This window comes from Vulpes vulpes, chromosome 10 (assembly GCF_048418805.1).
Source record: "Vulpes vulpes isolate BD-2025 chromosome 10, VulVul3, whole genome shotgun sequence".
NCBI lineage: Eukaryota > Metazoa > Chordata > Mammalia > Carnivora > Canidae > Vulpes > Vulpes vulpes.
The window spans coordinates 44,257,579-44,274,383 of NC_132789.1; the positions used below are offsets into that span (position 1 = coordinate 44,257,579).

General features: G+C 39.3%; 1 protein-coding gene across 1 annotated transcript in view; it reads right to left on the reverse strand.

Moving 5' to 3' along the window:
- Window positions 1-16,805, reverse strand: part of LOC112914685 (protein argonaute-4) — a 39,258-nt gene that overhangs the window by 22,171 nt on the left and 282 nt on the right. Inside the window, exons 2-7 of the mRNA XM_072723855.1 lie at window positions 8,231-8,396; window positions 5,467-5,587; window positions 3,299-3,480; window positions 2,967-3,103; window positions 2,728-2,862; window positions 1,905-1,992 (exon numbers count right to left, since the gene is read on the reverse strand). Coding sequence (XP_072579956.1) covers window positions 1,905-1,992; window positions 2,728-2,862; window positions 2,967-3,103; window positions 3,299-3,480; window positions 5,467-5,587; window positions 8,231-8,396 — 829 coding nt within the window. The remainder of the gene's footprint in view (window positions 1-1,904; window positions 1,993-2,727; window positions 2,863-2,966; window positions 3,104-3,298; window positions 3,481-5,466; window positions 5,588-8,230; window positions 8,397-16,805) is intronic.

The window sequence follows — 16,805 nt, forward strand, 5'->3', positions numbered from 1 at the left end:
TTTTTTTTTTTTCCTTTTTTCTTAAATAAGCAAACAGACACCTAACATTTTCTACCTTGATCATTAAAAAACAAAGGTCAATCTTTATTTGACCAGTTTCACTTAAGTCATTTTAGTATTTAACGAGAACAGTGATTCTTGGAATTTCCATCTTTGTGGATGCTAGGATGAAAAAAATATTATATTAAAACTTAAAAAGTTAAAAGGAGAACCAGAAAATACAAACTCACTAGAGGCCAGTGAACACCTACAGATACATATATGATCTCTTGCTGGCTTCTTATTAAATGATTAAAATCAAATAATGACTTGGGATCATCCACACAGGGGTTTTATTTGCTTAAGAGAACTTTTTGTAAAATGAGTGTAACACAGTTATTGGGACTGCATTTCCAGATTCCAAACCAGGACAAATATATGTGGATTTGCAGGCAACAAGGCCAAATACATGAAACTGAGTCTGTGCCAGGATATTTGATATAAATTGGGGAGCATGATTTAAGAGATTCTCTGTCTTTGGCTCTTTCAGGTGGGTAATTATCTCAGATACTTGGTATAATAATAACTTTAATCTGCTTTCTTAACTGTTACAGTCCCACAATATAACAATAGAGCAAGGATCATCTATGTAATATTTAAATACACAGGCTTTTTTTTTTTTAAGATTTTGTTTATTTACTCATGAGAGACACACACAGAGAGAGGCAGAGACACAGGCAGAGGCAGAAAGCAGGCTCCACGCAGGGAGCCCGCCGTGGGACTCAATCCCGGGTCTCCAGGATCACGCCCTGGGCCGAAGGCAGCACTAAACCGCTGAGCCACCCGGGCTGCCCAATATACGTGCTTTTAATTTTCATGCAAAGATTATATAAATCTGTAATTATTCTTACAAGGCTATGTGAAGTAATTAATGAAAAAGATACAGTTCTTGAAACAAAAACTAAACTTCTCAATAGTGACTTCATAAGGTTTCAGTAACTTTTTCCCCCTAGAGAACGAAGTCAATATTATGATATGAAAGACACATGGACTATCACTTTATAACTCTTAAGAAATTCATATCAGGTACATATGGGTTCATACAAAAGAATTTATTCTAATCATACTGAATTAATATGCCACATTTATCCAGAGGTCACCCAAAAACTTCTATCTAGAACAAAGCCCTCCCAGTGATTTTGATGTACACTAAGTTTAAAAATTGAGAACCATGGATCTAAAGCAAAAATTAGAATATAAACAAACAAATAAAAAGCTTCTAAGCAAAATAATATAAAGTTTATATATTTAAGTTCATGCTCTTTACTTGGAGGGGCCAATATTTATTTATGTCAGAAATCAGTTTAAAGACCTTGTTTACAAGAACAAAACTTACATATACAGTAAATTAAAAGCATTTTCATATATATTTCTCATTATGCATAGTTCACAGTGGATCAGAAGTTAGGTGGCTAGAGAAATAAGACTGGAAAATGGAAATGAGTAGCTGCTGGAGGCATGCCATACATACTGCCAGCTGGAAGAAGTGGCGGCTAGCTACAAAAAAAGAGAAAAATCCAAACAAAACACAAAGCAATATCTTCTCATGACAGACTTATATGACTTATAGGACTTAACAGATCCCTTGGGACATGCATAATGATGACTCTACATTGTTATATAAAAGTTGATCTGTGGTTGGCATCCTCCATTTAAGAAGTGAAATGAATCAAAGGCAAGAAATAGGTTTTTTAAATGTCCCTATCAAAAATATTTAAAACGTTTTTTAAAGCTTGGGTACTTAAAAGTGATGACCTCAGTGATTTTGAAACTTGCAATACGGGCTACCATTTTCTCTAATGATTAGAGCTACTTCATCTGTTTCCAAAAATATAACAGTACCATTTTAGATGTGGTTAACATACGTTTGATGACTGGCTGGCCGTCTAGTCACATTACAAACTCGATATTTTCGTTTCATTTGTCCACAGTGGGTCACCTCAACTTTAAGACCTGAAATTAAAAAAAAAAAAGTCAAAACATCAGGTATTAATTAAAATCATAGTGATGAAAACAGGCTCGAATGTTGTTTTCGGAAAGGCATGGCATTGTCACAGGATGAAAGTTTCAAGGATATGGGAACAATTTCATCATGTAGAGGCAAAGTCTCAGCTAAGAAGAAAATCTTAGAACCCAGAGGACTTAGGATGTGCAACCTACATTATTAATTCGTTCAATAAATATCTACTAAACACCAACTATTCTAGTATTTAGTATTGGGTCTAGAGACAGCCCTAATGAAGCTCATGTTGTAGTGAGAGAAGGTACCTAATAATAAGAAGAAAATAAATTTCAAAGGAGAAGGAACTTGTGTTATTTTATTAAAATGGAAGTTCAAAAGAATATAATAAAAATAAATAAATAAATAAATAAATAAATAAATAAACAAAATAAAATGTAAGTTTTTAAGTGGGTAGGGGTAAGAGTGCCTGATGTGTGCCAGCTACTGGGCAAAAAGCCTTGTATATCTCACTGCATTTAATTCTCACAACAAACTTAAAGATACATATTATCTTTAACTTAGAGATGAATAAATTAAGACTCATGATGGTTAAGGGACTAACCCGAGGTCCCACTGATAGAACTGGTTGGGATGGGACGGAAACCCAGGTGTGTCAGACTCCAAAACCCTGCTCCTTGCACCATGCTGAGCTGCCTTTCTGAGGCTGCTGTAATGTAAATACCTACCTCTGATTTCTTTGGTAAACTTGACACGCTGGGAATCTGTTAGCGGTTTGGTCTGTTCATTGATGTTCTGAATGTCTAACACCTCACACATGAACTCAATGATAGGCTGAGCCCGGTAGAAAGCAGTTGCAGACACTAACAAACAGAGAGGAAGGGTACTTAGCTTCAGTTCAGAGAAAGGGAAAGCACCACAAAAACTAGCCAAAAGGAAAAAGAGTAAACAGAGAATTCTATTGTACCGTCAATATTGAGCATCATATTCCACATAGCAGGTCTCACAGACTGATGAAAGCCAAACCAGACCTCTCTGCCCCCTCCCAGAGGGTGGTAATAACCTTCGGGAGGTGAGAAAAAAGAACGACCCACCGGAGTGTACCTGAAGGAATGAGTTGGCATGTTTCACAATCAAAAAGTCGAAAGGTCTTTCATTTTACTCTCAATTTTCTAAACAAACTTGAAACTAAGTTTGAACTGTGATTTATGCAGAAACTTCTCAATGGCACCAATGAACCTACCAAATAAATTAATCAATCTGACATTTGTGGGAATGAACTCAAACTTAGGTACTAACCTCATGGAGGGAAGGTGTCTTGTGATAACATCAAGTGCTTGTACTGAGTCATCTGGGACTTCATTCAAGTGCCCAGCCAAAGCTTCTAAAAGCAACTGAAGGCTTACAACTGATACCCACTGAACAGACACTTTAAAGGTTTGGTCTTTACCCTCACCTGGAAGGGTCACTTCCATATCAACCTAAGGGGAAAAAAATTGTATTTACATACACATATTTACAGAGAATGAAAGAAAGCTCCCAGGAGTATTCAACATTGTATATTCATAAGGATATTTATCTTAGTACTTTCTGTAATTGCAAAACATTGGAAACAACATAAGTGTCCATCAATAGAAGAATAATTTAATATGAACTATTACATAATAGTTTGGATATAAGATGAATGCTACAACATGGATGAACCTTTGAAAATATTATGCTAAGTGGAAAAAGCCAGACACAGAGGGACAAATATTGTATGATTCCACTTACATGAAGTACTTAGAATAGTAAATTTATAGGGACAGAAAGGGCAGAGGCAAAGGGAGAGGGAGAGAATCTTAATCAGCCTCCATGCTCAGTGGGAGCCCGACACAGGGCTCGATCTCACAACCCTGAGATCATGACCTAAGCCCAAAACAAGAGATAGACGCTAAACCCAGCCTCACAGATGCCCCAAGACCTAAGGTAGAATAGTGGATACCAGGACATGGGGGAAGGCAAGAGGAGAATTTATTGCCTAATGGATATGTACTTTCAGTCTAGGATGATAAAAATGTTTTAGAGAACTATAGTGGTTACAATTGCACAACAGTGTGAATACGCTAAATGCCACTGAATTGTACATTTAAAATATTTTATTTATTTATTCATGAGAGATACAGAGAGAGGTGGAGACATAGCATAGAGAGAAGCTGGCTCCCTGTGGGGACCCTGATGCAGGACTCGATCCCAGCACCCAAGGATCACACCTTGAACCAAAGGCAGACATTCAACCACTGAACCACCCAGGTGCCCCATTATTTTTTTTAAAGATTTTTAAAATTTATTTATTCATGAGAGACAGAGAGAGAAGCAGAGATATAGTCAGAGGCAGAAGCAGGCTCCCCACAGGGAGCCTAACGCGGGACTTGATCCCGGGACCCAAGGATTACGACCTGAGCCGAAGGCAGATGCTCAATCACTGAGCCACCCAGGCGCCCCCAAATTGTACACTTAAACTTAAAAATGGTTAAAACAGTAAATTTTATGTTGTACATACTTAACCACAATAAAAAAGAATTTGAATAATAAGGTACATTGAAATGTAGAGAAATGGAAAGATTTCCCAGACATATTGTTAAATGAGAAAGCAAATCATAGAATGATATGCAAGCAAATAAGAATATACATAAGCATATGTATAAATAGCTGATGCACATAAAAATATCTGAAGGATACATACCAAATGATTAGAGTAGTTTCCTCTGAAAAAGGAAAATGGGATGGGGGGGTGCAGGGAGGTAGGGAGGCAGGAAATCACAGTATTTCTAGATGTCTAAGTAAGTTTATAATGAGTATATATTTACATATTTCTTTTTTAATTTAAAAACTAAATTTGTAAAAATAAGTTATTGTGACATTATGAATATTTTCATAAGAGGGTGTTAGATAATTTTCTATAATTTATAAAAGCTCCATTGTTTATTTTTATTTATTTTTTGCTCCATTGTTGAGATTCACATAGCACATAGATTAGCAATGTGACAAGCCTGAAATATCTGTAATCAACCTAATCTAATAATCAGAGTCAACTTAAATTCTAATGCCTATCTCTTTTTTTTAAGATTTTATTTATTTATTCATGAAAGACAGAGAGAGAGAGAGAGAGAGGCAGAGATACTGCAGAGGGAGAAGCAGGCTCCATGCAGGGAGCTTGATGCAGGACTCGATCCCGGGACTCCAGGATCACGCCCTGGGCTGAAGGCAGATGCTAAACCGCTGAGCCACCCAGGGATTCCCACTAATGCTCATCTCATCTTCAATTATGGATTCACTAAGGGGACAGGGGCATATGGATGCAATAACAAATCTATCATCACTGTGTGAAACAGCTCTAAGAATTAAGTTGTCTTTATAAAGGGAAACATTTCTGTCCTATGCAAATGACCTAAGTCTAATAAGCGTTCCTGGCTATTAACACTTACCCTGTCCCGTCCAATTGGCAGTGGGTGTGCTGTGTACATGTTTCTTTTGCCATCATAGCCAGGCTGCCGATCACCAAATATCTGCATCTTGAAGTGCCGCACCATTGTATCTACTACCTCTCTTAACAGTAATGGAGAGAGTGGCAGTTAGCTTTGGGAAATGGTGAGCAGTAAGGAAACTATCATGATCCCCTCAATCACCTACACGGAGTTCAAAACTACTCAGAAAAAGCAAAAGTCACACTTGGCTTCAGTAATTGAAAAAACAGTCAACAGTGGTCAACTAAAGAAAGATAGCAACCCCTGAACAAAAGCAGCTACGCGATGGTAAGAAAAGCAGGGAATAAAAAGAGAGCATAAAATGTATGGCATCTTCTCAAACTCTTGCCTTTCATAATCCTCTCTTATGACAAATGTAGCCTTATGAGAATAATCTATCTTAGGTATCTAACTTTAGCATGAATATTCACAATTGAACCACGATAAATTTGTTAGCGAATAAACATCCTCACTCAAATATCAGGGTTTCAGGAAAAAAAAGTAGGCAGAAATTCAGAAATGGTGAGGGCCAATGAATCTAAGATATATTCAAAGGAATAAGTCAACCCCCTTTGCCCTAATGCTGGCAGTTTATTATTCTTTATATGGTCTTGTTTTATTCCAAAGTGCTCCTGAGCAGTGTAAAGAAGAAAATGTAAAATATCTTCATTCCATAAAGATTGCCAATGTAGTTCCTTCCTTTTTAGAATTTTTCATTCAGTCAAGCACGCATAGCATTACCTAAGTGTTCTTGTAACTACGTCAGACCACACCATATGCAGGCTCTGAACTAAAGGCAGTTGTAGGGTAACTAGAGTATACGGTTCAAGGTGCACAGATCTGAGTCTGTGAGATTTTAGAACGCTAGAGTCAACGAAAACTCTGCATCTTACCAATGTCTACATTGTGGGAACTGTATCTTAAAAGCCAAAATCTATCACCACTAGCTAAGACATTAATGTTCTGCAGATAAGATCTGCGGAAAAGATACACATTCATAAAATAAATCATGCAACTGAAAAAAACTGATGGAGAAATGTAGTATCATATATTACCAATTTTTAAAAAGCTAACTGAAGACAATACATTTTCATATTGGAAGAGTAATTTCTCATCTTACATTCTTTTTTTTTTCATCTTACATTCTTAAATTATAACCATAAGTAAGTTTATAGTGAAGAGATATTTTCGCCTCTATTCTCAGTTAATCTTTGTGAGACCAACGGGCTGATGGTAAGTGCCTTCATATTAAAAGGGGAAAAAAAATTCAGAATAGGCAAGTCATCTTCCCCTTTTCACACAGCAATTAAAGTGCCAGAGCTACATGACCTTCGACAAGGTACTGAATCTTCCACATATCTGTTTCTTTTCATTTGTAAAATTATAATACTCCTAACACCTACCACAAAAAGTTTGTTGTGTTAAGTGAATAATGACACACAGAATATTTAGAACAGTGCGTGTCATACAATAAACCCACTGACTCTGGTGTGCTCATGGATATGACTCCAGAATTTTCCTCTTTCCTGAATTATATCAAATTTTTCCTCTTTACTGGATTATTTCCTTCAGCATACGGATGTGTTATAATTTCTCTCACCTTCAAAATAATTAAACTTCCCTGACCTGACTTCTTCCTCATTTGAACATCCCACTTCTCTGTTCCCCTTTTGTGTCAAAATCCCTTTAAAGGAGTTGTCTCTAACTGCTCTTTTCCTGTCTCTCTTAAACCTTCTCCACCTTCCCTCCACCAAAACTACTCTTACCAAGGTCTCCAGCGAGCTCCACAATACTAAATTCAGTGCTCCTTGAATACTAGATGATAAATTCTTCCAACTTAAAACATCTTTCCTTGCCTCCTTGCTCTGTCTTGGTCTCCCCTATCCCAATGGCCTCCCCATGCCAGTCTCCTGGCTAATACTTCCTCATCGCCCCAATTTTAAAATACTGCAGTGCCCCAGGACTCAGTCTTGGGAGTCTTTTTTTTCCTAACCACATACAATCTTACCCAGCTCATGGCTTTACCACCAACATGGTGATGACTCTCAAATATTTGTCTCTAGCCTAGACCTCTCCCCTGAATCCAACCTCATCTATTCAACTTCCCACTCAACATCTCCACTAGGATGTCTAATAGATATCTCAGCCCTAACGTGTCCAAAACAGGTCTCCTGATCTGCCAGCCTTGTTGACTTCTCCCAGAGTTTTCCCCATCCCAATAAATGGCAACTCCATTTTTCCACTTACATAGGACAAAAACCTGGGATCCATCTTGACTCATTTCTTCCCTCATACCCTGTGTTCCATCCATCAGCACATCTTGTTGACACTACCTCCAAAAATTATTAAAAGTACCTCAGTGGCTCACCCTACCCTCATTTTCTATTTTCTTTCCCTGATTTATTTTTCTTCATAGCACTTATCCCCAACTAACATGTAATATGTTTTGGGTGCTTATTCATTTATTTTTGGTCTTCTCCCCTACTAGAATATAAGCTCCTCAAGGATAGAAACTTTTGCCTTTTTTTATTCACATCGAACAATGATGTATCCAGCACCCTGCTAAAATCTGTGGAGGATAACCAAGTATTATACAACAAAGCTGCTATCAACCATCTTAGAGACAAAACAAAACCTACATGTTGAAAAAATTTAGAGAATATACATGATAAATAAGTTATATATGCTTTTAAATGTATAAAAGTCTACTTTTTCTAATCCTTACCTGTTGACTCTCCGAGGCCTTTTTTCTGGTTTAATATCCACATCATAGTGATATACATCTATTTTAGGAATCTGAACCTGAAAATGGTTGGCTAACAGTCGAATTGGTTTTCCAACAGTTCCAAGGCCAGGACGACGAGGTGGCTGAAACAGGCTGGTTGGAGGTCCTGAAGAGATTGAAAGACATTTGATGTGCTATTTGGCCATAAAGGATTAAATATTCCCTCGTGATCATGATGATGATAACAATAATAGATACAATTATTGAGATCTGATTATTCACTGAACATACCCTGATATAAAGAGTTTGTGATATCTCTTAACCTAAGGTGTTCTAGATTTCCAAATATTTTTGCCATACAGATATCATTTTGAATCTGGGGGACATCAAAATTATATATACAATATGATGAACTCCTCTCAGATGTAGGGTCCTGTAGAAAACCTCTTAGGAGCATCAGTAGATCTCTAGCTAGGCTTACAAAATAATATGTATTTTTAAAAAGATTTTATTTTTAAGTAATATGTACACTCAATGTGGGGCTCAAACTTACAACTCTGAGATCAAGAGTTGCATGCTATACCCACTGGGCCAGCTGGGCACCACCAAATTACATGCATTTTAAAATAGAACCATCTCTAAGCTCTAGGGACGATCGCCATGCTCAGGCTTGAGAAGATCCATTAATCCTTCACAAACTAGCCTATATTATAAATTTGTACAGGCAGGAGGAGATTAAAAGCAGCTATATTTATTAATTTACTTGCTAACTTAGTGAAACAATGCCAATAATGTCAGACTTTATTGTTTATGATCTAATGTTTTTAGAATCTGGACAATGTGACATTTCTTGATCATAATGTCTAGTTTACTTATTCAACATTTATTCACTTATTATATGCCTAGTCTGTGCTGTAGATTCAGGAACTTCTGAAGAGCTTCTGCCCTCAAAGAACTTCTAGTTTACACCAGTGGTTCTTAACCTGGGGGACATACCGTCCCCCAGGAAACATCTGACAATTGCCTGGAGACATTTTTGGCTGTCACCAGAGGGTGCTATTGACATATAATGGGTAGGGGCCAGGGCTCCAGCTAACCATCCTACAATGAACAGGACAGCTCCCTACAAAGAAGTAGCCATCCAAAGTATCAATAGTGTTGAACGTAAGAAACCCTGATCTAGATACAGCAGCAATTCCAAATTATTCCATTGATGGTTCATAAAATATTCTACAAAAAGACAAGATTTCATAAGCCAAAGAAACTGTGTATTATCTCTCCTTCTCAAAATTCCAATGTACATTATTTTATTAAATTCTCTAATGAGCTTTATAATACATAAATCTGTTTAACTAATCATTTACCCAACTTATTTTTCCCCCTAAACACACATACACTCTCTTTCCCAAATCAAGTATCTACCAATATTCAGCAGATAAGGAATATGAGGAAACACAGACTGGGAAATACTTAACTATAGAAAAACCTTACTTCATCTTTCTTATGAAGTAGACACTGGCCTAAAAAATAAACATCTTTTCTGCTACAAATAGGTGTTGAGTAAAATGTGATTACAAAGAAAGTTATAGCAGGTTCTTATTGCTATGGCATTTCACCAAGAACAAAGACAATTCACTAAGGAGAGAAAACTTTGAAGCAAGAAGCTATTCTGGTCCAATATCACTTAAGAAAATTAAAGCAAACACTTTAATGAAATGTGTGTTGACAGATCTCCATGTACTAAGTCTTAAAGTTATTGAAAATCTCACATACTAAATTCATTGTTCATTCTTCCCCCTAAATTCTACTCATCCTTCAAAACTCAGGTTAGGTGTGACTTCCTTTGGAAAGCATTTCTGGAATTCCCCAGACTGGAAGGTGCATCCTTGGTGTACCCAAGACCCTCTGTATAAGGGAGCACTTAGCACAAGTACATGGAAACAACATTTTAATTATTGTCTCATCCACTAGACTGTATATTCTTAGAAGAAATGGATCTCCAGTTCATCGTTATCTCCTCAATACCTGATTCAATAATTAGCACATTGTAGGAATTCAATAAATGTTGAACTAAGCAAATACAAGCATAGTTCATTTAATTGCACTTTGCTTTATTGGGCTTTGCAGATTTTTTTTTTTTTTTTTTTTTTTTTTTTTTTTTTTTACAAATTGAAGGTTTGTGGCAACCCTGCATTGAGCAGGACCACTGCTGCTATTTTCATACAGCATTTGTTCACTTCATGTCTCTGTACAACATTCTGGTAATTCTCACAATACTTGAAACTTTTCCATTATACTTGTTATGGTGATCTGAGATCAGTGGTCTTTGAGTTGCCATTGTAATTGTTTTGGGGTGCCACAAACTGTACTCGTATAAGACAGCAAACTTAATCCACAAATGTTGTATGTTCTGACCGCTCCAGTGCCTGGCCATTCCCCTGTCTCTCTTCCTCTCCTCGAGCATGAGATTCCCTAGTCTCTGAGACACCACAATACTGAAACTAGGCCAACTGATAACCCTGCAATGGCCTTTAAGTGTTCAAAGGAAGAGTCACATGTCTCTCACTTTCAATCGAAAGCTAGAAATGATTAAGCTTAGTGAGGAAGGCACGTTAAAGCCATGATGGACCAAAAGTAGGCCTCCTGCGCCAGTCAGCCAAGTTGTGAACATAATGGAAAAGTTCCTGAAGGAAGTTAAGAATGCTATTACAGCGAACACATTAATGATAAGAAAGCGAAACAATCTTATCACTGATAAGGAGAAAGTCTCAGTGGTCTGGAGAGATCAAAGAAGCCACAAAAATCCCTTAAGTCAAAGCTTAACCCAGAGCAAAACTCTAACTCTCTTCAATTCTATGAAGGCTGAGAGAGGTGAGGAAGCTGCAGAAGAAAAGTTTGAAGCTAGGGGCACCTGGGTGGCTTAGTCGGTTGGGTGTCTGACTCTTGATTTCGGCTCAGGTCATGATCTCAGGGTTGTGAGGTTGAGCCCCCATCCATTCCTCCTGCGTCCCCGCCACCATCAAGCTCTATGCTGTGTGGGGCCTGCTTGAGATTCTCTCTCTCCCTTTCTCTCTGCTCCCGCACACACACACTCTCAAAATATTTTTTTAAAGATTTTATTTATTTATTCATGAGAGACACAGAAAGAGAGGGGGCGGGGCAGAGACACAGGCAGAGGGAGAAGCAGTCTCCATGCAGGGAGCCCGATGTGGGACTCAATACAGGGTCTCCAGGGTCATACCCTGGGCTGAAGGCAGCACTAAACTTCTGAGCCACCTGGGCTGCTCTCAAAATATTTTTTGAAAAGAAAAAAAAATTGAAGCTAGAAGAGGTTAGTTCATGAAGTTTAAGGAAAGAAGCCATCTCTAGAACATAAAAGTGCAAGGTGGAGCAGCAGGTGCTGATACAGAATCTACAGCAAGTTATCCAAAAGGTCTAGTTAAGATAAATTAATGAAGGTGGCTACAGACTTTTAATGTGATTGAAACAGCCTTATATTGAAAGAAGAGACCATCTAGGACTTTCATAGCTGGAGAGAAGTCAATGCTTGGCTTCAAAGCTTCAAAGGACAGATCAGTTCTTGTGAATGGCTAATGTAGCTGGTGAATTTAAGTTCAAGCCAATCTTCATTCTGAAAATCCTAGGGTCCTTGAGAATTATACTAAATCTACTGTCTGGGCTCTACAAATGAAACAACAAAGCCTGGATGACAGCATATCTGTTTATGACTATTTTTTAAAGATTTTATTTATTTATTAATGAGAGACAGAGAGAGAGAGAGAGACAGGAGAGAGAGAGGCAGAGACACAGGCAGAGGGAGAAGCAGGCTCCATGCGGGTAGCCTGATGTAGGATTCGATCCTGGGACCCCGGGGCCATGCCCTGAGCCGAAGACAGACGCTCAACCACTGAGCCACCCAGGTGTCCCATATAACATGGTTTATTAAATGCTTTAAGCCCACTGTTGAGATTTACTGCTTAGAAAAAAAAAAAAAAGATTCCTTCCAAAATATTACTGCTCATGAACAATGCACCTGATGACCCAGGAGCTCTGACAGAGGTGAACAACAAGATTAGTGTGGTTTTCATGCCTGCTAATACAACGTCCATTCTGCAGCCCATAAATCAAGGAGTAATTTCAACTTTTAAGACTTTGAGAAACACATTTTGAAAAGCTATAGCTAAAAAAAAAAAAAAGAAAGAAAGAAAAAAGAAAAGCTATAGCTGTCATAGATAGTGATTCCTCTGATGGATCTGGTCAAAGTGAATTGAAAACCTTCTGGAGGGACATCTGGGTGGCTCCGTGGTTGAGCCTTTGGCTCAGGGCATAATCCCAGGGTCCTGGGATCAGATCCCACATCTGGCTCCTCGCAGAGAGCCTGCTTCTCCCTCTGCCTGCCTGTGTCTCTACCTCTCTCTGTGTGTCTCTCATGACTAAATAAATCTTTAAAAAAAGAAAAAGAAAAAGAAAACCTTTTGGAAAGGATTCACCATTCTAGATACTATGAAAAACGTTCATGATTCATGGGAAGTGTTCAAAATACCTACACCAACAGGAGTTTGGAAGAAGTCAATTCTAAGGCTCCTGGATGACTGAGAGGGGTTCAAGACTTCAGGGGAGGAAGTAACTGCAGATGTGGTGCAAACACCCAGAGAACTGGAATCAGAAGTAGAGCCTGAAGATATGACTAAATTGCTGCAATCTCATGATAAAACCTTAAGGGACGAAGAGCTGCTTCTGTGGATGAGCAAAGAATGTGGTTTCTTGAGATGGAGTCTATTCCTGGTGAAGATGCTGTGAAGATTGTTGAAGTGATAACAAAAGACCTAGACCACACAAACTTAGTTGACAAAGGGGTGGCAGGGTTTGAGAGGATTGACTCCGATTGTGAAAGAAGTTCTATTGTGGGTAAAATGCTATCAAACATCACCGCATGCTGCAGGGAAATCATTCATAAAAGGAAGAGTCAATTGATGTGGCAACCTTCATCGCGATCTCATTTTAAAAGTTGCCATAGCCACCTCAAACTTAGCAACATCACCCTCATCTGTCAGCAGCCAAAGCAAGAGCCCCCATCAACAAAGAGATTATAACTTACTGAAAGCTCAGATGACAGCTAGCACTTTTCTGCAATAAATCATTTTTAAATTAAGGGATGTACATTTTTTAGACATAATACTATTGTACACTGAGACTACAGCATATTGTTTTTTTTAAAATATTTTTTAAATTTTTATTTACTTATGATAGTCACACACACACACAGAGAGAGAGAGAGAGAGAGGCAGAAGACACAGGCAGAGGGAGAAGCAGGCTCCATGCACCGGGAGCCCGACGTGGGATTCGATCCCGGGTCTCCAGGATCACGCCCTGGGCCGAAGCAGGCGCTAAACTGCTGCGCCACCCAGGGATCCCTACAGCATATTGTAAACATAACTTTTACATGCACTGAGAAACCGAAAAATTCATTGGACTTGCTTTATTGTGGTGGTCTGGAACCGAACCCACAATATCGCCCAGTATGCCTGTACCATCATCTTTTTAGCAGCCCCAGATAGAAACTAAACAGAAACCCAGTCATTCTTAAAACCCAAGAATTGACTATCATTTTTCACTAAAGCAAAAGGCACGCAATTTACACTAGAAATATGATTGCTTGGGGTTGAGCTCCACTTCTGGTGTAGAAGGGATCTGCTGTAGGTGTGGTAAGACATTTAAAAACAAGGTAAGAGATAAATCATAAATAATATCAGAGGTGACAGTCATACCAAATTAACCCCAATTAAATCATCTAAACAAATCAGCCCTGCATGGTCTTGGGTACATTTAGGCAATCATTGTATCATAAATCCAGCTTTATGATAGAAATTCAGAAACAGAAATTTGGAGCAGATGACTTGCCCAAGGACATAGGGCTTTGATTTTAAATTGTGACTAGAATTTAGGTTTCCTGATTCCCAGCCCAGTGCTTTTTTTCCCCCCCAATGTACTTCATAATCCTTTGGTACTTGACACCAAGGGGACAGAAGCAGAGGAAATGAAAGAAGTGGTATCAAAGGTGAGTGGTTTGGTAAGAGAGAAAAGTTAGAAGGTGAGTGGTTATTTCTTTGAATAATAAATTAATGAATTAGGAGATTTATTTAGAAAAACCTTCATCTAAAATGTTCCTCATCTATAAAATATGGGAGGTGTGGTAAGAACAGCAGATATTTCCTAAAGCAATTGTGAGGATCCCATGAGATACTGTGAGCATCCATTAAGCTTAACACGGTGCCTCATAATAGTACGTGCTGAATAAACGTCAGCTCTCACGATTGCATAAATGTTAGAGTCAGTGCTCAAAGGTCCCTGGGCCTTTCTCCAAAATTTAGTGAGAAAGTCAGAAAATTACATCTTCCACAAAGGAAACAAATATTACTCAACAGGCTGGATCAAGTCAGCCTTAAATGAAGAGGAGGGCAAGACTAGGGGTCAGATGACCCAGACTCATCTGCATCTCACCACTCAACCTTGAGACCCTGACAAAGTCACTAAAGCTCTGGGAATCTCTTTTACTCATCTGGAATCTGGTGCTGGTGCTGCCTTGCTTATCTCACAGAAGATCAAATGAGCTAAGAGCTATGAAAGCGCTGTAAAAAAAAAAAAGTTATCATTAATATAGCCAGAATAAATGATAATCTGACTAAATGTATTTCTAAGTTATTATTGTCAGAAACCAAAATAGAGAAAGCACATCGAGACTAAGAATATTTCAGTGATTATTCAAGTGAGGAGGGCACAAAGCACCAGAGCTGTGTGTGCTTCAACAAAGCTGGAATCCTTCTCTAAGTTCTAAAACAGCCTGGATAAAATATCCCACAAGACTACCGACTCCCTTTGCTCCAATTCTATGCTCATCAAGAAGCTTATTATTAATTGGGTTTCCGAGGTAGTGTGACACCTGAAAAGGGGCTTGCTAGACAGCAAACAAGAAAATGTTCCGGTCAACAGAAAAGATCTATGTGACATTTTGATTTATACACTTGTGTCTTAACACTGTGGTTAGTGAGAATTAATTTTCCACAATCCTGAGCGAGGTAAGTTCAAATCTGCAAATGCTAAAATCAAACCAAAAAAAAAAAAAAAAGTCTCTAGGATGGTTCTAACTCTACCAGGTTGATCTTTTCCACGAAATACAGTTTGTGTACACAGTTACAGAGTGTCTTCCAGCATCAGCTCGTAAGTGCAACAGTTGCTTCAATTATGAATTACTAACCGGGAGGGAAAAAGAAACATTTGTTGAATATCTACAATGCATTAGTGTCCACAATAAGACTCCTCACGTACATTATCTCATTTCATTCTCACAACAATCTTGCAGCAGGTAATTATTATTCCCCTCATTTTATAGATGAGGAAATGAAAGTTCAAAGGAATTAAGTAACTTGCCCAAGGTTATACAACTATTAAATTACTAGATTGAACAGAAAAGTCTGTTACATTCCTAAAGACAGGATCATGCCTTTGGCTGGGGGACACCGCAGAAGTTAACCCAGCCTAATACTGGGATTGAGGTTTATCAAATATTACCAATGTCACAAGGCCAATATATTTTTTAAAAAGGCATACGAGGGCAGCCCCGGTGGCTCAGTTTAGCACCTGCCTTCAGCCCAGGGCGTGATCCTGGAGACCCGGGATGGAGTCCCACATCCGGCTCCCCGCATGGAGCCTGCTTCTCCCTCTGCCTCTCTCTCTCTCTCTGTGTCTCTCTCATGAATAAATAAATAAAATCTTTTTTTTAAAAAAGGCATATGAAATTTGATGGTGGGGGCCTTTAAAAAATACTTTAAGCAGCAAATTAAGGTGGGCTTCCAACATTCAGTTATGTAAGCAAGTTCTAAGTAAAAACTGACCTGCAAGGTCTCCAAACTCAAATGGTAAACTGAATTTTCTATGCACTCAAAAAAACAAAAACAAAACAAAACAAAACAAAAAAAAAAACATTAAACGCCCTACCACTAAATCCGCTATGTAGATAAGGTTTGATATTACAGCTAATTGCATCGTAGCCTCTAAAGCCTGCCCCGCTTAGCCGAGGCATTAGAAACCTGTTGGGGTTTGAGGAGGGGGGCCCAGGTTCCCCATCCGCAGGGCATTTCTGGCAGCCTGCAACTGGGCGGCCTGGAGAAGGTGCACAGAGGCGCTTCCTGAAGATGGGGAATCACGTTGCCAAAGCACTTTCTCCTTCCTCTAATCCTCACGGCCACGTCTCTAACCCAGTTAGGGCACTTGGGAGCCCAGGAGCCCGCCGGGCCCGCGCCCACCACCCGGCTCCCTCGGCTCCCTCGGGGGCTGCCGCGCAGGCTGCAGGGGCGCAGGGCCCGGGCTCCCGAGGCTCCGGGGCCTTCGAGAGGCGGGGGGTTCTCTGCCCCGTGGCCTTTGGGGGGGCACGAGAAGTGTTTGGGGGCAAGTTCCGCTTCCTTGTCGGAGGGCTCGGGTCGGTGCACGGGCGCCAAGGAAGCCACGGGGGGGGGTGAGGGCTCCCGAGCAGCGCGGCGGCGGGAGGGGACCCTCGCGGGCAGGGCCAGGCCGCGCC